This window comes from Trachinotus anak, unplaced genomic scaffold, assembly GCF_046630095.1.
Source record: "Trachinotus anak isolate AG129_WGS33_773 ecotype Australia unplaced genomic scaffold, CSIRO_AGI_Tana_v1 ptg000008l, whole genome shotgun sequence".
NCBI classification, from domain to species: domain Eukaryota; kingdom Metazoa; phylum Chordata; class Actinopteri; order Carangiformes; family Carangidae; genus Trachinotus; species Trachinotus anak.
Window position 1 is genome coordinate 15,211,379 of NW_027273859.1, and position 20,151 is coordinate 15,231,529.

The 20,151-nt window shown below is 40.4% G+C and overlaps 3 protein-coding genes across 17 annotated transcripts; 2 read left to right on the forward strand and 1 right to left on the reverse strand.

The window, feature by feature from the left end:
- Nucleotides 1–990: 990 nt before the first annotated feature.
- LOC139624126 (trichohyalin) lies at nucleotides 991–11,166 on the forward strand. 6 transcript variants are annotated; one of them, XM_071482947.1, is made up of 30 exons: nucleotides 991–1,078; nucleotides 1,708–1,783; nucleotides 1,875–1,981; nucleotides 2,068–2,122; nucleotides 2,222–2,344; nucleotides 2,579–3,187; nucleotides 3,770–3,838; nucleotides 3,944–4,039; nucleotides 4,226–4,333; nucleotides 4,445–4,526; nucleotides 4,634–4,778; nucleotides 4,910–5,002; nucleotides 5,080–5,192; nucleotides 5,336–5,462; nucleotides 5,585–5,704; nucleotides 5,962–6,075; nucleotides 6,236–6,466; nucleotides 6,648–6,743; nucleotides 6,979–7,080; nucleotides 7,161–7,343; nucleotides 7,440–7,571; nucleotides 7,664–7,896; nucleotides 8,014–8,140; nucleotides 8,222–8,305; nucleotides 8,406–8,617; nucleotides 8,836–8,862; nucleotides 9,071–9,146; nucleotides 9,295–9,492; nucleotides 10,096–10,156; nucleotides 10,623–11,166. In XM_071482947.1, the coding sequence occupies exons 2-29, from the start codon at nucleotides 1,717–1,719 to the stop codon at nucleotides 10,114–10,116; spliced, it is 3,750 nt and encodes a 1,249-aa protein (XP_071339048.1). In that variant the 5' UTR covers nucleotides 991–1,078; nucleotides 1,708–1,716; the 3' UTR covers nucleotides 10,117–10,156; nucleotides 10,623–11,166. The 6 variants fall into 6 exon arrangements, with proteins under 6 accessions (XP_071339048.1, XP_071339046.1, XP_071339049.1 ...); XM_071482945.1 differs by lacking the exon at nucleotides 10,096–10,156; XM_071482948.1 differs by lacking the exon at nucleotides 10,096–10,156 and having other exon boundaries at nucleotides 2,654–3,187.
- Nucleotides 2,278–19,751, forward strand: tcn2 (transcobalamin II). 3 transcript variants are annotated; one of them, XM_071482952.1, is made up of 10 exons: nucleotides 2,278–2,281; nucleotides 16,090–16,163; nucleotides 16,683–16,872; nucleotides 17,003–17,172; nucleotides 17,635–17,787; nucleotides 18,344–18,516; nucleotides 18,643–18,817; nucleotides 18,900–19,080; nucleotides 19,196–19,314; nucleotides 19,429–19,751. In XM_071482952.1, exons 2-10 carry the CDS (start codon nucleotides 16,106–16,108, stop codon nucleotides 19,488–19,490), a joined length of 1,281 nt encoding a protein of 426 aa, XP_071339053.1. In that variant the 5' UTR covers nucleotides 2,278–2,281; nucleotides 16,090–16,105; the 3' UTR covers nucleotides 19,491–19,751. The 3 variants fall into 3 exon arrangements, with proteins under 3 accessions (XP_071339053.1, XP_071339055.1, XP_071339052.1); XM_071482954.1 differs by lacking the exon at nucleotides 2,278–2,281 and adding an exon at nucleotides 15,669–15,777 and having other exon boundaries at nucleotides 16,093–16,163; XM_071482951.1 differs by lacking the exon at nucleotides 2,278–2,281 and adding an exon at nucleotides 15,722–15,777 and having other exon boundaries at nucleotides 16,096–16,163.
- On the reverse strand, nucleotides 11,592–15,591 carry ccdc117 (coiled-coil domain containing 117). Of its 8 annotated transcripts, none has more exons than XM_071482961.1 (6): nucleotides 15,410–15,591; nucleotides 14,552–14,758; nucleotides 14,355–14,405; nucleotides 13,980–14,252; nucleotides 12,742–12,888; nucleotides 11,592–12,568 (listed from the first exon to the last, which is right to left on the reverse strand). In XM_071482961.1, exons 2-6 carry the CDS (start codon nucleotides 14,692–14,694, stop codon nucleotides 12,328–12,330), a joined length of 855 nt encoding a protein of 284 aa, XP_071339062.1. In that variant the 5' UTR covers nucleotides 14,695–14,758; nucleotides 15,410–15,591; the 3' UTR covers nucleotides 11,592–12,327. The 8 variants fall into 8 exon arrangements, with proteins under 8 accessions (XP_071339062.1, XP_071339064.1, XP_071339061.1 ...); XM_071482963.1 differs by lacking the exon at nucleotides 15,410–15,591 and adding an exon at nucleotides 15,061–15,380 and having other exon boundaries at nucleotides 14,355–14,402; nucleotides 14,552–14,799; XM_071482960.1 differs by lacking the exon at nucleotides 15,410–15,591 and adding an exon at nucleotides 15,183–15,378.
- Nucleotides 19,752–20,151: the final 400 nt, after the last annotated feature.

The following is a 20,151-nucleotide window of genomic DNA, read 5'->3' on the forward strand; positions in this document are numbered from 1 at the left end:
TGTGACTCACGGCTTTGTTGTAAGACGATGGTGATGTTACTCTGTATTTGATGAAAGTTCTGAAACGCATCACAACAGCGGCCTGGTAGAGGAGGTCAAAGGTGATTGACCTGCCTTGACTACTACTCTTACTTCCCAAATACACGACTGTGTATTCAGGTGTAACTGCAGATTCATCTGAGGTTTAGCTTTTTTTTTTTAAATTGTGTATTTTCTCCCTTAATTTATACTCGTATAACATTGTCTTTAAACAAGAAAGACACAACAATGAAAAAAGAAGATAATAAAGTTGTTATTGTTGACACTGAATATGCGTCTGTTTTATTTTCTTTCAGTGGCATTTTGAAGATGGGATGAATTTAATGGGCATATTTGAGGAAAACAAACAAAAAAAAACTTCCAGCCCTAAAAAAGATTTAGCAATACAGTGAAACTAAATGGAAATCAAGTCTGATCATTAGTCTGCTTCTTGCACAAGTCATCCTCATACTTCTCCCTTAAAGTCCATTTCAAAAGACCAACTGTCATCATAGGTTTTACATAAGGTTAAATGCAGCACAAAGGCAACCCTCGTCACTAAGCAACTTTGCTACTTCGTTAAGTTTTGTGCTGGCGTGAATCTTTTCAATGAAAGTAATAATTTCAACAGTAAAAAATGTGACTTTTAGTCTATATATACATTCATTAACACAAAGAGCGGGCGCTCGGCGAACGTTCGCGGGCGGGCGCTCGGCGAACGTTCGCGGGCGGGCGCTCGGCGAACGTTCGCGGGCGGGCGCTCGGCGAACGTTCGCGGGCGGGCGCTCGGCGAACGTTCGCGGGCGGGCGCTCGGCGAACGTTCGCGGGCGGGCGCTCGGCGAACGTTCGCGGGCGGGCGCTCGGCGAACGTTCGCGGGCGGGCGCTCGGCGAACGTTCGCGGGCGGGCGCTCGGCGAACGTTGGGGTTGCTGTTTAACCGTTTCCAGGGCAACCAAGTGACGCGCCTGTCAATCAGGACTCAGTGCTGCGGCTGTGAGCTTCAGCTCTGAGGAGTCAGGCACAGCATCGATTTAAAGTCTCCGCGTTTGATCCTTCAGAGTAAGTTATGGTTGTTTGAGGCAATGCAGTGGTGGAGGAATGATTTAGAGATTTTCAAAAGTGATATTGTTTTGTCTTCAGATAACCTACCTTTATGTGAGAGGAGGAATCAGTTAAGTTAACAGTGTTTGTCGGTCTACATCTTAGTGTTGTAATTTTGCTGTGTACAGTTTTAGTAGCCCCGGTGAAGGAAAATAGTTTTAAAGTACTACTTAAAGTTGTTTTCAGGAATTTTAGTCATGGCTAACTAAACTAACCTCGATGTTAATGGGGTGGGCAAAATAATAGAAACTTGTCATTATAACGCAATACAATTCACCAGCACCATATAATGTTACCCATGACTGAGAGGAAAAAATCCTTCTACAGTGGATTTAAGCTGCACACCCTTTGTACTTGATATTCGTTTGGGGGAGTGGGAGAGACAAGAAGCTACAGGAATTTATAGTCTTCCTAGTGAAAAGAAGTCAGTGTGACCAGCTAACAAGCTACATTGTCTTGGTTTCCTGGACAACTGAGCAACAGAAACCCCCCACCTCTCAGACTGCCCAGCCAGCCTTCACCACTGGTAGGTACTGTGGAAGTTGTGTCTGTATGGTGTTGCTGATTATCTGCACATTTGTCTGCAGCAATAAGACATGGCAGACAGAGGCCATGGCGGAGCAGAGAGAGATGCAGAGGACGCCGATGAGCTGCTTTACACTGGTCTGAGGTTTAATCAGCAGTACAGTATATATATTTCACTCTCTTGTGTGTTTGCACCCACTCTTGTTAACCCTTTTGTCTGACCTCACAGATCTAAATGGCAGCAGCGGTGTGTTTAGATTAGACCCCCAGCCTCTCAAACTGGACCACTGTGACCTCCTCCTAGATGCCATGGATGCAGAGCTTGGTCAGCTGCAGGTCTGTGATTTTCATTGTCTGTCTGCTTGTCTGTATGCAAGTATTATCGGAAATACATCTTTTAAGCAGTAATGTGATTAATGCAGGTCCAGCCCCAGAAACATCAGGAATTTTTCAGAAAGCCTGACTGCAGTGATGCAGGTAATTTATATCATAATACACACCTTATTTTTTTTAATGCATTTTTTTCATACATATATATTTTGTAAATGATAATGTGTTTTTATTTTTTTTTTGTAGCTCCTCTTAAGTGGAGTCAGTCTCTGAGCAAAGACACGGGTCTTGGAAGTACAACTCAAACAAATGACACTCCCATGTCTTGTTTTGATTTGATACACACTCCAATGATGGAGCAAACATCAGGTAATATTTCAATATCATTTCAGGAAGAAATATGAATTCTAACTGTTTTTAAGCCATATTCTTCTCAAAAGGTTGTTTTTTACAGGCTGTTGTTAGGGAAATAACTTGCAGTGCTGCTTGTCACTAGCTTTTTTGTCAAGATAATGAAAAAAAATGAGTAAGATGTATGAATGTTTCATAATCTGCTTAATATTCAAGTAGGTGTGTTAACTGGATAATTTGTTTATATCAAAGTGTCCGTCCTTAGTGCAACAGGACAAGCTTTTCTTTTCCACAAAAACAACACATCTTTCCACTGCTCTACCCCAGAGAGGAGCACAGACTGCTGGGGAGGTCCTGGCATTCACGAGGAAACTAAGAAGAGGTTAGACAGAAGGACAAGAGACAAAGAGGAAATGGAGTCTCGGAGGGAGCAGGTCATCTGGAGACTCGAGAGGTTGCTTGGAGACACCTGTAAGGAGGATATGATGGCAGGAGAAACACATCTTCCTTCAGACAGTATCTGCACCGAAGACTTTGTCAGATGCTTCAGAGAGGAAATGGTGGAATTGGCATTGCCGGAGAGTAATATGCAACATCTAGACAAAGAAGAAGAGGCTGGGAGGACAGAGATTTCCGACAGTGACACTTGCCAGAATGAACAAAAAGGACAAAGTGTTCTTAATGAAGAAAGAAGAGGATCAACAACACTTGGGAAAAGCAATAAAGACGTAGTTCACTGTTCCCAGTCAAACAAGCCAGGTCAACGAAAGGACCTGGATAAATGTCTTTCTGGAAATTCTGAAGTAAATATATCACATATTAGTGAGAAAGCACCACAGAAGCTTGTTGACGATAACAGCAGTAAGTACAACCCAACATCACTTTGGGAGACCAAAAAGAGCAGTCAGATATGCTCCACATTTTCATTAACAATGTTAGTTTCAACACATGAGATTAAGAAAATGATCCATCTGTCTGCTCTTACGTCCACGCATCTGTGTGTCCATCTGTGTGTCCAACATTTTGATCCAAAGCAGGTTAACTCCACAATTACTCAACATGTCGCTATTAAGTTGGTACTGATGTTCATGCTCCATTGATGAATCCCAAGGACTTTATAGTCTCTGACTTGTCTTTTAGAAAAAGGGCATGTCAAAATTTCCCTTCAATCAACACTTACCAGGTATCTCAAAAAACAGAAATATTCATAGTACCTAGAGCATTAAATTTAATGTGCTGATGGCCATGCTGTCTTGAAAATGACTGAGCACATTGTGTATTATGTATACATAACCAGTGCCAGTATATTGTTTTTTCCAGCACTTTTTTAGTTATTACTGCCTTTTGGGTCTGCCAGCCTGGCTCTAGACTCTCAGTCTTGATCTCTTTGCAGCCCCGTTATACCTTTGATTCTTTCACTTCCCTTTTCCCGTCACAAAACAGAGATTGTAACAGAACATGAAAACCTACAACACAACAACAACTGTTCGCCTATGGCCAGGTGCTTGGCAGGTACCACACACAGATTACACTGCATCTGCAATCACAGTCTAACTAATTCTCTTGGACATCTGTTCACTGCAAACAGTGACTGTAGGCTGCTTGTTTCTTTTATAGGAGTACCTGTGAGGAGTTTTGACACTGTGTCCATTGCGAGTGACCTTGACTCAGTCTGCACAGAGCAAGTCAGACAGCACATTCACAGGCAGCCAGGTAAGAGATTGCAGAAAATGTGGAGGAAAGTGAGCTTCATTTTAAAATCACAAATCATATTTGTTGATAAAATATCACCATTTTGAATACAGTTATTTGTACAGTCAGTTGACAGCACAAACTATATATATATATATATATATATATATATATAGTAGTTAACATCATTAGTGCCCCCCCTCCCAGGATGGCGCTCTCTCATTCAGTCTGTCACAGGAACAGATGATTATTTTACCAACCACAGTGATTATGACACACCTACCCAGGAAGAAAGTGAACCTCAATCCACATCAGGTGAAGCATGATCTGACTGTATAGTCTTTTATCCACATAGTCCACAGTGACATAAGAACAATTAATCCTTTAATTTTGTTTGAAAGAATTTGCCTTTCTTTGTTTGCTAAGTCCACAGATCCTCTTATGAAAATGTACAAAAAAGAAGTCCTCCTGTTCGTACAGCTCAGCATAAAAAGAGAGAAACTTACAGGTCATTTTTAAAACTTACTAAGCATTTTAGTCTTCTATGCAGTCTTATAATAATTTTTAAAAATTAAATGAAAATATATTTCAGACTTGCAATTTTGCATCTTCCAGACTTGTGAATTCTTTGGGTGACAATGACAAGGACACAGATGAGGAAACTAACCACTGGAGCGGGAGGTGCAGATCTACGAGGAAATCAGAGAAGATGCACACAGATTGGGCAAAGATGAAAGAGCGGCTCACTAACCTTCAACAAGTAAGAATGAATCTCCCAGTGTATTTTAATATGTTACTTAGTATAATTTGAGAAATACTTTTATATCAGCTGTATAAATTCTTCTGTGCAGATATGTATGAGATATCAAGAGGTTTATGTGTGTGGTTTAGAAATGTGAGAAAGAGGAGGAGACACTAAGGTTGAAGAGGACTCAGTTAAAAGACGTTGAGTTCTGCCTCTCTGAACTTCGGCAGAGAAGAAAGGTAACATGCAGCATAATCAATAGAAAACTGTGTATAAACGTCTCAGTAATACTCACAGTTTATGCTTCATGCCCCAGCATGCCTTGCAGGAATTAGAGCTACTAACTGCAGAGACAGCACAGATGGAGAAGAAGAAGCGGACTCTGGAGTCTGTTCTGAGTGACAGCAGGGTGGAGATGGACTCTGTTAGGTATCCTAATACTGTATCCTGCTAATTGTACTATACAGAGCCATATGCATTGACATGGTTAACATAAAACTGCATCAACATAATACTGGATTTTGTGAAGGATAGTTCTGTTAAGGAGTAACACAACAATGAATGTGTTGAAGTTGCCAGCTGGAGAAGCTGCAGAAGCAAAGAGAGTCCTGTCTCCGTGAGATTAGAGACATGGAAGAAGAACTTACAACTCTGAGTCAACATAGAAAGAGTCTAAAGGATAGATCCTGCATGGAGAGGGTAATGAAACCTGACTCAACCAGTATGTCTTTCAATTATGGTTGTGCTCAGTCATTCACATTCACTTTCACATTCACATTTTAATCTGCCACTTCTCTGTTGCTCCACTGTTCCACAAACAGAGCAGCATCATGATGTCACTGTTTGAGAGGGAAGAGATGGAAAGACAGCTGGATAGTGCAAAAACAGAATTGTTTGCTGAACAGCGACGTGCAAGAGAGAAGCTAGAGTGTCTGCAAGAGGTACAGTTTTAAAGCTTAGTTATATTTACAATTAGAACTATATCACAATTATAAACCATATCAAGATTAATATTTAGAAGTAAAACCAGCACTGTTAACAGTGTAAAGAGAACAACGTCCGAAATTAATAAAAGACTATGTTGTGAGTGTAACATTTTAGTCGTGCTGTTTTAAGTGTTTAGATGTGAATGACCGTTTTTGTGTAAAAGGCACATTTAGTCTCTGTGTTTTACATATCATCTATGAAATTGGAGCAGAATTTAGAGGAAACTTGTGAGGAACTCCAGAGGGCCACAGAGGCAGAGAGTTCACTGAGGAGCCGGTGTCTTTGTCTGGAGGAGAAATTGATCCAGAAAAAGAAGCAAATTGAGGTGGTACTTTCTATCATCATGCTAATTTCAAAGAAAAAAAAATTAAAATAATAATAATCACATTTTTATCTGTCAAGCAAGGGCAGGCACAATGCCAGCATCCACTTTTCTGTATTTCTTTCCTAACTGTCCCCACTATTGCTGTCTCTCTTACTCTAAGGCACTAGAAGTTCAAGTAAGCAAGATGCAGGTTGAACTGGGAGAATGTAAGATCAGGGTGGGTACTCTGGAGAAGATGTTGGCCCAGAGGGAGCAGCAGCTGCTAGATTTCCAGACACAATGTGGGGCCTTACAGGCAGAACGAGATGGACTGAAGGTGGAGCTGCAACACTTGAAAACCCAGCACTGCAAAGCCCTGAAGGAAGCCCAGGAACAAGCCCAGAGAATGTCGGTAGGTGCTGAGACAGACTGAGGCTTTCTAAGGTTTTTCTAATATATCATAATGTTATTGGGGTTACTCTGTATTTGTTTCAGGAGACGGTATTAAATCAATAGAAGAAAGCTGGCTTTGGCACATGAGGAGCAAATGAATCTGAGAACTTAAAATACTGATTCATCTAATTCCACTTCAGATTAATCAGCAGGCTGAAGAAGAGAAAGCAAGTGCTTTGAAAGAACAGGCCCTGGCTCTGACACGATGCATTGAGTCCATGCAAAGTTCCATTCAGGTCAGTGTGTCACACTGAGCATGTAAAATCCAGCACAACATTACCTCAATATACAATGTTTGGTGAAGTATTTTATCCAAAATACCGAGCACTGCCATGAATGCATATATTGTATGTTAAGTTTGGATGCCACTCATTTATCTATGTTGTTCTTGTTCTATACACTAAAGATACTGTGAGTAAAAACATTCCACTGGGTTACTTTTAAAGATGTGATCTCCTCCTGTTCTGGCAGCTAAAAGAAGAAGAAGCAAAGAAGCTAAGGAAATCTCTGGAGCAGCAGAAGGAGGAGGCAAAGAACCGTGAAGAGGAGCTGCATGTAGAAGCCTCTGAAAAGGTATTCTGATAGTCTTCTGCCTAGAATATGCCTTCTTTTTCAACATGATTGCATAATATGCGGAGTATGCTCCCATTCAGGTGCACAAAGCAATAGAGGGGGAGAGGAGGAAGTGGGAGGCAGAAAAAGTGGAAGCTGTGCAGATGCACTGTGGGATACTGGAAGAGCAGAACAGAAAGAGCCTGGAGAGCATGAGGAGTGAGATGCAGCAAGAGAAGAGTAAAGCACAAGCTCTTCAACATAAAGTTTTGGAACTAAAAACAGTAAGGCGACTCGCAACCATGATATATAACAATACCATCATAAATAAATCGGAATACATTTTTGTTGTCTTTGCATTATTTTCTTTTCATCTGTAGAGAGTGCAGGAGTTGGAGAGTGAAAGTTGCGTACAGCAGAGGGAGCAGGATTCTTTGCTCGCTGTTATTTGCAAATCCCTGAAAGAGGAGCACAAGGCTGAGCTGCAGAGGTTGAAGAAACAGGTGGCTCAGGTGCAAGAAAACCACAGAGAGTCATAATTTGTAGGCACATAAAGAGATGTGGTGTTACAGAAAACCTGACATGGTTTGGTCTGTGGTCACAGGAGAGTCAAAGGACAGTGCTGTGGCTCGAGCAGGCTGTTCAGCTGGCAGAGCAAGAGGTTGACAGGCTCCAGGTGATGCTAGAAGAAAGGGAGAGCGGCCATAACCAAATCACAGCTGAGCTGGACCAGCAGCTCAGGCACTTGGCCCAGGAGCTGGGAGCAGAGTGCCAGCATCTACACCTCTTAGTGGAACAGAGCGGAGTCAAGCAGAATGCTGTGCAGCTACCTGCCAGGTACAATGTCCTGTTCTGGGTCACATCCATATCTTCTTTAGAAAGATGTGGATACTTTGTAGGCAGCATGATGTGTTTGATGATTAGGTTCTGATTCTGTGCCTGTGTATTGTGCAGTTCTACAGTAGCCGAGGCTCTTACAAACCTGAGAGCATTGAGAGGGCAGTTGGAGCACTTGATCAGCCATCTACAACAGGAACTTGACTCCCAGAAACAAACCACTGAGCAGCTGAGAAAAGACAAGGTATTGTTTGGAATTGACATCCTGCATAATACCTGCTGTTTGCAGGGCTCTAGATGTGTTCATATGTTCATATGTTTTCAGGAGCAAGAATTGAGCATCCAGAGACAACAGCTGAGGATGGAGAGAGATCAAGCCTTGGACTCTCTTAAGGAGCGTCTCATTCAGGTATGAGCTTACACACTTTGTATAGCTCATGTTTGTGCAAAAAGATTTAAAAACAGTTTCAGCATTACAGAAATGCTGTGTCCCCGTGATATTTGTGCAGGAGCACATTGAGGAGCTGAGCAGTCTGAACAGGGCTCAGATGAGTGATGGAGGAGCTGAGGGAGGAGGAGCAGCAGCATCTCTCCGCAAGCAGCTGAAGGCCAAAGACTTTGAGCTCAGGCAGGTTCAGAGGAGCATGGGTCAGTGGAAGGAACAGACTGCAGCTCGCCTGGCATGCAAGTTTGAAGAAGAGCTGACGGCTGAGCTGGAAAGGTGACGTGTTAAACATGAAAACTACATCCTCCAAACTAAGTCAAAATGTAGCCACATAATTTTTGTCCTTTCTAAGTATTAATAAGCAATCATTTTCCATACTTGCCCTTTTCATCATTATGGCATTCAGAATCTTATTGGTCCACACAATAGAAATCAAACACTATTCCTCTGTTGTTCTGCTGTTAAGTTTTGCTCTGATTTTTGCCATCCTACAGGTGCAAGGCAAAGTTGTTACGGGGCAGGTAACTGGTTTCTGTGTCTGGGAAACATAGATGACATACTAACCAGCTGTCTGTCCTTGCAATAGCATGAGCTCACTTTAACTCACTGTGATATGCTTTTTAGACCATAGATGTAATATTAACTATACATGTGAACCCATACCTATTTCTCGCAGTAATCAATCGCACCAAGAACCTTTCAAATATAGGTTTGTTGTTTGTTTTCCAGAAAAACATCAAAGACTCGAGGGGAGAGGCAGGGAAAGCCTGAGAGGCCTGAAGGAGAGTTGACGCATAGTGCAAAGGTAAATGTTTTACTGTTCCTGTGTGAGCAGTAACATCAAGCTCTTAGACACACAGTACCTCATACTTTATAGTGTAGACACTTTGTATTCATTTGTTATCAAAAAAAAAAAAATTCTTCTATTTCTGCCAATGTCTCCCTCCCGTCAGAATTCAGTTTGCTCTCCCTGCCTTGATGTGGTAGACCTTGCTGCTTCCCACAGCCCCTCAGACATGGCTTCATTTAAACTTCTACGTTACCTCCAGAGCAGAGTGAAGCAGCTCCGTCTAGAAAACCAGGCCTATACCTGGAGCTTATCTCCTCCAGATACAGTCCCTTCAGATTTGTCAGGATCCTATCTTACAACAGTGAGTAAATTCTTTTAATAGCAGGGTACTATTGATCATTGATTTAACCACTAGCTCCATCTGCAGCACTACTAAAAAAGTATACTGCAAACATTAGTACTTGTAATTTAATGAATTATTATTATTATTATTGTCTCTATATGTAGAGCATTTTTTAAACTCAAGTTACACAATGCTTCACATAGGCCAGCAAATTAAAACCAAAATCATAAGATAAAAAATATCCTATCTCTGGAAAAAAAAGTTATGAAAAAGGGATTAAACTAAATAAAAACAAGACAAATAAAATAATAAATAAAAACTCAAATAAAATCAGGGTAGAGAAAAAAATAGTTTGTTTTATACAATAGTATGTTTTAAGAAGGGATTTAAAAAGAAGCTGGTCTGTGGAACAGATAAAAGGCCTCTGCCTGAAAATCTCTCATATAGTACTAAACTATAAGTGGGATAAAAGCTATCAAGAGCCTTAATAATAATTGGTAATATCTTAATATCAATTCTACAACAAAGTGGGAGCCAGAAGCTAAAAGAGGAGTGATGTGAATATGCCATGTCATGTATGTAGGAAGAAACCCAGATAATTGTTGTTATATATCTTCACAGATCACCATTTGTTTATATTAAACATGACAAGAAAACTGTTCACAGCTGCTCACTGCTAAAGGTACTTTTCAAAGATGTTCACATCTCATTGATAATTTTGTGGAAAAAAATGCTAGTAGTACATTATTAAGCAGCACAACTGAAAATATGAATTTAATCAACAATTTATGAAGAATATGGCAGTGTAGGATGCTGATGCACTACACTCACATTCACGAAGATTATGTAGTTAATGGGTAAAGCATTACAAACTGCATTTACAGTTCTGTGTGTTTTACATTTATAAATGACAACAAGCACTGTCTTGTAGAAGCACCACAGGAAACGAGAAGCATCACCACACACTGCCTACTTTTCCTTTGAGAGAGGCACAGCACTTCTGGATCTGATTTGAAACGCTTGAATTAATTCTAAAACTGTGAAGACAAGGAAAATGGTCCTGTAAATGTAGCAGCATCGCCAATGTGTGAATGTTATATCTGTGCTTGTCGTCATAATATCAGGTAATATTGATGTCTGCTTAACAGATCACTCAAGGTCAAGACAGCGCTGGGATCCAGACCCAGTTGGCAATCAGGACAGTCTCGAGTTAAGGAAATGGAGCCTTACTCTGTATGTACGTGTGTGTCTGGATGAACACAAGTGATATAACCTTCTTCAATCTGAGTCCCAGGCATTTCAAGCTGTCTTTGCGTACCATAGAAATGAATCATTTACTGTCAGATGTGCTTCAGATGGCAGATCACCAAGCAGGTCACAGTGACAAATGACACAACTGAACATCTAGTCATCAAGTTCACATTCCTCTGAGTCAAGGCAGTCAAATTTTATAGCTAAAGGTTACAGTGAACTGTGAATGAGTGATAAGCATACATTTTACTGGAGACTGATGATCATGTGAGTTATGTCAAATAACCTCATAAAGCTGATAGTTCTTTGTTCATAAATGTTTGTGATGTTTAAGAAAGAAGTTCTATGGGTGTTTAATTTCAAAGAGCATTGTGATAAGCATTTATGTCTTTAAACATCTTAATAAACTTGAGACTTGAAAATGTGTTATCTTAATGTCAAAAATCTACTGGATCTGAGATTTTTTAAATATGTTTCCCTATAATCACATCTGTTATCACACCTACAGTATGTTTGTCAGTCAACCCTCTGTTGTGTTTAAGCAGACTAGGGTAGTAGCGTTGTCAGTTCTAATTGAATTACATCCCTATTTAAATAAACACAATCACCAGTATCACTCTGGGTTCAGGAAAATTAACTAATGAATAAAGTCATCCTCTCTAAACTCAACGACATGGATCTATCTAATTACCCTGGAAATGGCATTGGACACAGTAAATCATATCATTTTCTGTAACAAATTTAAGGCTATTGTATTCAATATGCTAAGTTTGTTGGTTAAAATCATTCATACGTAACTGTTTTCAATATTTACTTACCAAAATTTAATCCAATAAAAACCAGCTATGCTGTGCACAATCTTTACATTGACAATTTAAGAGTTTATTTAAAAACAATTATAAAGTAATAACACTTAATGGCTGGTTGCAATTCTGGTAACATATGTATGAAAATACAATCAAATCATAAAAAGGTGCATTTTCATTTCTCAAAGCTTGCAGATGGCATACCTGCTAAACACTATAGGAAGATCATTCTACCACAAGTACAACTGCAAGCCATGCAGGAACAAATAGTGTCCTGTAATTGATGCCCAGAAGCTGAACATAAAAACTGTACAAAATTCAGGAACTGCATACTGATTGTTTCACAAAGAGCAAAGTTATGTTTACAATACATCGGTGTGTTGACTAGGCTTTGGCAAAATTTTGTACAAATCATCCTGTTTCTATGAACAAAGGCCAATTCTGTAAGTTATATAAAACTAGTTAAGTAAGGCTGTCTACAGATCTTTTCAGAGTCTTGAGATCATAAGTTACTTTGGAGATTTAAATAAATAAAACTAAGTAATTAGGTCAATATTATTGTTACACATTACATATAGTTGCCCAGGATTATAGTCAGAAAATATTAATGAGTGACTGTAAAGCAAAATACTGTATGTGTTGCACAAACTGTCCAAAACAGCACAATATCCATGTAAAGCCAATATGCCTTGTCAACTTGACCGACTTAAAGTGGTTCTGGGACCTTTATAGTCTTTTGTGTGACTACATGTCCAGGCTTTTATTTTGGCATGGCTTTCAAAGTCATTTAGCACTATCACATTTCCATGTCCTCCTCCCCAGAGCTGTGAGCAACAGGAAAGCTGTACAGAGGAGAGTGTGTGTCTACAGGTGGAGTGGAGGGGCTTGGATGACTGTGAGGGGTAGGAGATGGACACGGAGTTGGGGGTTGCCGAGTTACTGTCTGTTTACGCTGTTTCTGTAATGAGCCCTTTAGCCTCCGACAGAAGGGGTCGTCAGGTGGCCGCCACAACACCAGCTCCATGCAGGAATGGCTCCTAAAAGTATGAGGAGGTCGCAGACAAAAATAACTATCAGAAGAAAAAAATGTATCTAGTGCTTTTCAAGGAGGAAATTCCTGCCACAACACAAGTCATGTTACTTTTAGTTCTCAAGTGAAGATATTTCATTCAAAATGAAATGTTCCGATAACAAAATAAGGAGAACATACACAGATTGGGCTACTTTGTGAGGGAGGATGTCGCTGATGCTGCGCTGCAGACCTTCTTTCAAACTGTCTGAAATCACCAGCACTGGCCTTCTTGGGGCTGGCTCTGCATCCAGATCCTCATCCTCATCGTCATCCTCCAGCGTTATTCTGTGATACACGGTATACACATCAAGAAGTAGAGAGTACAGTATGTGTTGATGTCACCTTTTAATATGACACAAATTCCCAAACCAATCACGACCACTAAGAGCCATAACAAACCCACTGTGGCTGATATAAATGCAGAGCAGTAACACCAGGAACCAACAGATATCTTGACAGTGTATTGGTGACTGCAGCCAAACATACCAGACAGTCTGTGAACTGTATTTGAAATGTGGCAGACAGTGTTTCCTGACATACAGTACATGTCTAAGCAGGGGGAGGGTGATATGCCTTAATTCATTAGAAGATGATTATCACAGCAAGATAACTGGTGATACTGGTACATGATGGTAATTACTTAAGTACTCAAAACACTTCATTGAGAATTTCTTTAAAAACAAAATCCTGTAAATAAACCATTTCCCAAATATTTCAGATGTTTGTAAAGTGTTTTGAAGAATTTCATGATGGTCTCGTTCATTTAGACATCAGAAAACTGACGCAAAATTTCTTATCATAGTAACTTTGAAACGATAATATGACAAGACAATTAATGATTTTAATATTGAACAATCACTTATACTGATATGGTTCCTGACCAGGGAAGCAATGTTACAGCGAACTGACCTTTAAAGCATACAACAGGCTATATGCCTGGTTCTATTATGAAGCAGGATTTGTGAGCCTAATCAAACCCACATCAGTGGATATTCGGATCTGTAACAAACAGGTAACCTGTCCAGGGTGTACCCCTCTTCTCACTAAATCCATATTGGAATAAACACCAGCCCCTGTGAACCTGAACAGGTTAAACGAAACAAAAGAATCGGTTCATATTGGTTCTCAATAATTTATGAAAATGTATACCTGAATTCTTTCTGAATCAATAAGTGCACTCAATTGCACATTTGCTGCACTTATATATTTTTGCAGTGTTTTTCTTTCCATGGAAATGCATAAATAACACACACACAAACCCATAAACAACATTTTCCAGGATGGTTTGCTGGAGTAAGGACTTATGGTAATGACCTGTCAGTCCAAAGTCTAATTCTGGCAAGCAGTTTTTGCACATACTGCATATTGTTGCATACCTGTCTTCAATCTCCTGAAGTTTCCTCTGAGCTGCCTCTATCTCCATGCAAGAGCTCTCTGTCTCAAGTCGGGACAAGGCAAGGGAGGGATGTGGCAAAGTCGGGGACTGAGGCTCTGGGCAGGGCTGTGGAAGTGCAGGGCTGGGTTGCTGTGCAGATATGGGAGGGCAGCTGTTTGCTGTAGACCAGTCATGACAAGTGCTAGTGTTTGAGTTCTCTGAAATATCGACTTCTGCCTCCACCATTAACCTTCTCCTTTTTGCACTGCATCCCCTGAGAAAACATCAGGATATTTATCATAATACTCCTATATTAGTATTTGTGTATTCCAAGCATGTTAGGTAAGACCGCTTTTCCTGTCCCTCTTTCACTCACTCATCATCAACTCTCCTTCTGTGCTTCCTGAGGCACCGTGTCTCCCAGCTGCTGTGGGACAGACAGACAGATGCATCAAAACAGACAATGCACGTATGTCTCACTAAGATAGCGAAGATATTTCAAGTGTTGCCGGCGTATTGCTGTGAATTGTATGCAGGGAATTTACAACCCCCAAATCATCATCAGTCACGTACTTGTTTGAGACAGTTGATCTCTGTAGGTGGGCAGATGTGCTTGGAGGTCCGAGGTCAAACTCAGGTAGGCTGGAGGGGCCTGAAAATGAATACATGGCTGGCAGGAACCCCAGTTCGCTGCTTGAGGGAGCAGAGTGATGCATGGCGGTCCAGTTGGTGAGATGATTTGAAGAGACACACGGGTAGATGACCACAAATGGGTCTGATCTGGAGATCAGTAATGAAACGGTAAAGGTATCTCCTGCAACCTACATGACGCACAAGTTATAAATCTGTTTACAGGAGGCCGGCTGTTATCTAGCTAGCTTATAACGCTACTGTTGCGTGATACCGTTAACGTTCCGGATAAAAGTATTAATAATAACACACAATGATAGCCTCATCCCTGTGCTGAATAACAACTCTGCATCAGATAACCAGACATTTAAAGTCCGTGTTACAGACTGACCCGTGCAGCTGCCCTGCCCCTTAATGTTTTTGTTGTTGACGTTGATGTTTTGCTAGCTTGCCTCCGTTTGGTTCACACCGTTGTCCTTTGGGATATTCCCATTAGCAAACAGCAAAAGGTTCAGCGTGTTCAAGTCTCATAAACCCTAATACCACGAAAGGACCTGCAAACAAAAATAGGCACCAAATTGACGGTCCCGTGTGATGTGGACGCCTTGAAGGGAGGGCTTGGTTAAGTCGACGTTAGATTGCTATTCTGAAAAAGTGAGTCGCGCCTGAAGATGCGACGAGGTTCTAGAAAATGCGTAAGTTTCTTCCGGTGAATTGTGGGAGTTGTAGTTCCTGTGGACGAACTGCTTTCTACACAGTCTTCTTTGTGTAAAACACGGCTGGACAGAGACGCAACGTTACCTAAGTTAAGTTTTGATGTTTCGTCAATACCAGTTGTCGCGACATAGTTGGGAACTATTAGTGGTGACAACAGGACGCCAACAGCGGCCGGAAGATGATATGTGGAAAACAAGATACACATCTGTCTACTTTTCTTGTGTCGCTCTTACCAAAGAGTATAAACGGTCGCAAGATGTTCATCTGTAACTTCCTGTTTACGGCCTGACCTACAGCTGGTGTAAAGGGCCGTCCAGCTTTCCTCATCGCTTTGTCATCTCAAATGACGACTCACGTGACAGTGAAATACTAGACGTTGTTGTCTCTACTTGTTTCCTTACTCAGCTCCCATTCTTCGCTCTGGACTGTCTCTCTGAGGAGGTAACAAACAGGTACATTTTAAAAGCTTACAAACTAAAATACTACATTTCTGTTATGATATTATAACAGCCATCCTGTCATGCCTAACATCGCTAAATGGACAGTTACATGCCTAATCAAAAAACAATATAGCTATTATTTTCATATTTATTGTTTGACATCTGTGTACCTGTCTTTCTCAAATACGCGCAAATTTTCATACTAAGAGGAGTTTTATCTCCTCGTTTTATTGTATATCTGTGTTGTTACTTAAACGTTTTGGGCAAATATATATATATAATATAATATAATAATATTTATGTGTTCCCACTGTTTGTGTTATTCAGCAGGTTGTCCAGAATGCTGTCGTCGGTCATAATGATATGTCTACTGGCTTTTGCCTCCAGCAAACCATGTGGTATGTAACATTTTTAAATAAACCATGAACGGTCATTAGACACATTGACTGTTCTTACTAAATCTTAGCCAACTCTGGGAAAAACACAGTTTGCAAATACATTGACTCACCGTCTGGATATTTACAGATTTTGCAATTACCTGTTTCATGAATCTGAATGGCCTTCATATTGCGTATTCATTGACAACAGTTGTGCAATTGTCAAATTACTGGGAATGATGGCAAGTTTTTTTGTCTTCAGTGCTGATAAAAATAGAGCAACATTAAGATATTTGTAAGACTAACACAGCAATGAAAATACTTTAAATTATTAGATCTCCACAGTCTTTGTTTTCACAGTCTTTGTTCCCTCTTGATGTGACTGCTGATGCTGCAGTTCTGGTTTTGCAATGTCTTAAAAGTTCATGTTGATGTCAGCAAGCGAGTGTTCCTGAAGTACTTTTATGCCTTTTATTAACATTTCTGAGAAACATTTCTGACATTTCTGACAAACATTTCTTTGGAAATATCTTAATCCAGATACTGAAGGATCTATCAATGAGCTGCTCCTGTCACTCAATAAGGACCTGCTTCGCTCTCTGGAGAGGCAGGAGGGACTCCCCAATCCCAGTGTGCACTTGGCATTGCGACTTTCTAATTACCACAACCTTGACAAGGAGAGCGAACACCTGAATAAACTGAAAACTCACGTGCACAATGACATACAAAAGTAATGCAGTGTTTACAAATATACTTATGCTGCAAAGTAATGTCATGTTATGTTTAATCTGTATGTCCATTGCATTTATCTTTTCCCTTGATGTTCTCACCTGAGCCTCAACCTCCTGTGTCTTTCTCAGCTCCCTCTCTAACAGCCAGCCTGTGACTGGCATCATGGCACTGTACACATTGGCTTTGAAGTCCTCCTGCTACGACCTCAACACAGTCAGCTTCACCGCCAGCGACACAAGTGAGACACTGCTGACGCACCTGAAGAAGCAGATGGAACAAGAAAAAGAGCACATTGGCTGTAAGTTTCCTTTGACATTTTGGAGGCCAACACCATAAAAAAGTTTTCACTATACTGTTTTACATAGTGCTTTTACATAGTGTCTTTAAAAAGTAAACTCAAGAAAATGTATGTAAAAGTGTAAAATAATCAACAAAAAGAAACTCTAGTTTGTAATTATTGTCTATTATTATATAGACCATTTCTTAATGGCTGTAGCTTTATAGCTGTGATGTCTCTTGAGTAGGTTATCTCAATGAAATTTTAGATTGTGTGTAGGTTGTATTTGACATATGAATGACACATTTATATTTCAGGTTTGATGGAATTAGTCAGCCTCATTAGTTAACTATTGACCATTTCCATCAAAAATCAAATATAAATCGCAGTGGCACTGAAGAAAATAAAGTACCTTAATTTCTTGAACATTGCTGGGAAGTTAAGTTTTGATGTAATTTGGTTTCCTCTATGTCCTTTACACAGTCAGCCACCGCCCTTTGACCAACTATTACCAGTACTCTCTGGGTGTGCTTGCTCTTTGTGCAAGTGGTGTCAGGGTCAACAACCATGTCAGCAACAAACTCATCAAGGCAGTGGAACATGAACACTTCAAACATGGAGACGGTGATAGTATAGGTGAGTGAAACCTGCCTAAATGTTTTCTTTGCTAAATATGAAAAAATTGAAAAAGGATATGAAAAAAGGATAATTAACAATACCCCAAAGATGAGATGTTTAATTGTTTTCAGGTTTCACACAGACATTGTAAACATAAACACACAAAAGAGAGAGTCCCTGAGTTTTGCTGTGAGCCTTGGAGTCAGTAGCATCTGGGGTTGTATAATACAAATAAAAGGGGGTTTTAATACAAATCAGCTCTGTACTATGAACAAAGTCGCAGGTCTGCAAACTTTTTACAATGGAGTGAGATAGATTTGGGGTCATATTTATTTACAGGTAAAGTCCACAAAGCTACCTGGGATGATTTTTTTCTAGTGGGTCATCTCTCAGAAATTTGTCAGAGTGAAGGTTCAGGGTGGGAGAATGTATCCTCAGTTCTGTTAACACCATCACGTTTATATGCGTGAGGAATCTTGTAGCCTTTCTTGGTAACAGCTCAGTTTCTCATGCTTCAAATGAAAGTCCCCTGTCTGCCAAATATGCAAATTTTTATCCTACTTTCTCTCCCTAGATACCTATGCCATGGCTGCGATGGCACTCCAGTGTGTGAAGGATGCTGGTTCTCATGTGCAAAATGCTGCTGAGCTTGACACCGCCCTTAGCAAGATTAAGCAGAAGCTTTTTGGCTCTTTGAGGGCTGATGGCCATATTGGCAATGAGTTCAGCACAGGTCTTGCAGTTCAAGTAAGGATCTTTTTCCTTTTTTTTTTTTTTTTTTTGTTTGTTCTGCTCCCATTGTCTCTCTCACTGCAGGAAATGTTACAGGACAATATCTTTGCAACTTAAATATACTTATTTGTTTCATTCAAGGCCTTACTGGCAATGGGCAGCGAGGTTGCAGAGTGTGCTGCCTCAATGGAGGCCATGAGGACAGACGCCAGACGCAACATATACCACAACCCCATGGCCATATCTCAGATCCTGCCAGCTCTCCAGCAGAAATCCTACCTAACAGTGAAAACCAAGGAGTGTCTCAATGAGGACAGTATGTGTAGCATTACTTCTACCCTCTGTGGTCAGTGTTGTGTATTGTCACTGTTTTTGTAATTGGATGTGCATTCCTACAGACACTCTGGTGCTGGAGCCCATAGATCCTGTGGTGGTTTTACCAAGCGAGACCAAAGTGAGTGTGAAGGTGGAAGTGGTGACAGCCAGTGGGGCAGCGGCTGTTTACTCTGTTGATGTGCCAAAGGGCAGTTCTCTGTTGGAGGCCCTTGAACTTCTCAAGGTGCAAAATTCTGGCTTCACGTGAGTTCATATCATTTACCTTTATGCATTTCAGCTTTTTATAGCTTTTTTTCTGTATGTCCTGTAAGTTGTGTATGACAGCCTCCATTGAGTATACTCTGGTGCTGTTTGGTAGGTTTGAGAAGGAGTCCAGCCTGTGGGGACCTTTCTTGAGTGTGGTGAATGGAGAGCAGGCCAGACAGAGCGACCGCAGATACTGGCACCTTTCCTCTGATGGGACTTCACTCAGTCAGGGTGAGGACACACACATATATTACACTGTGACTCACTAATAGAGCTTTTTTTTATTTCTTTCATCTGCTCTTTTAATTTCACTTTGTTTAAAATAATGCTGGTTTGCTCCTTCAGGTATCAGTGATTTCAAGATAGAGGCGGCACAAAAGATCACCATCAAAAATACAGCCTACTGAGAATCACTGCAGATGCTATGGTGAATCAAAAGTGGTTCAATCTTTTCAAGTTCTTTGCTGACCCTTGTAGTTTCAACCAGTGATTATACTTCAATTGTCTGTGAATCTGTGAATAAATGGTCATAGTAATTTCACAGAATTTCACTTGAATGAAAGTGTAATTTAGACCTAAGTGAATAGACTTTGCTGTGAATATTCTAACTTTAGTATGTAAATTGTAAAGCTTTTTTATGATTGTTTTTAAATAAAGAATTTCTGAAGGTTTGTGTTTTTGACTTGACTTTGTTATCAAAAGTGTGCATTTTGGGTTTACTTTATGCCTGACATTGTCACATAAATCCAAACATGCAGCACTTTATCATCTATTTGACATTGCATGTGATTGATTGGCATACAAGCAAGATCAAATCCTAGAGACAAAACAGTGGATGTCTTCAAAGTCACATTGTTGGGGAAAAGGCAACACATAAATATCTCACATTTCCACTTGTGTACTAACAAACGAGGCCATTCACACATAACTTCTGATGGCTGGATTACATCTTTAAAAGGCTTAGGTTGAATATGGTTGGAAATGGTACCAACAACAATGCTTCTTACGCAGGCATCATTAAAAGTCACTCTAATGCCACATCAAAGTACACTTCCATTTGTGAAAAGT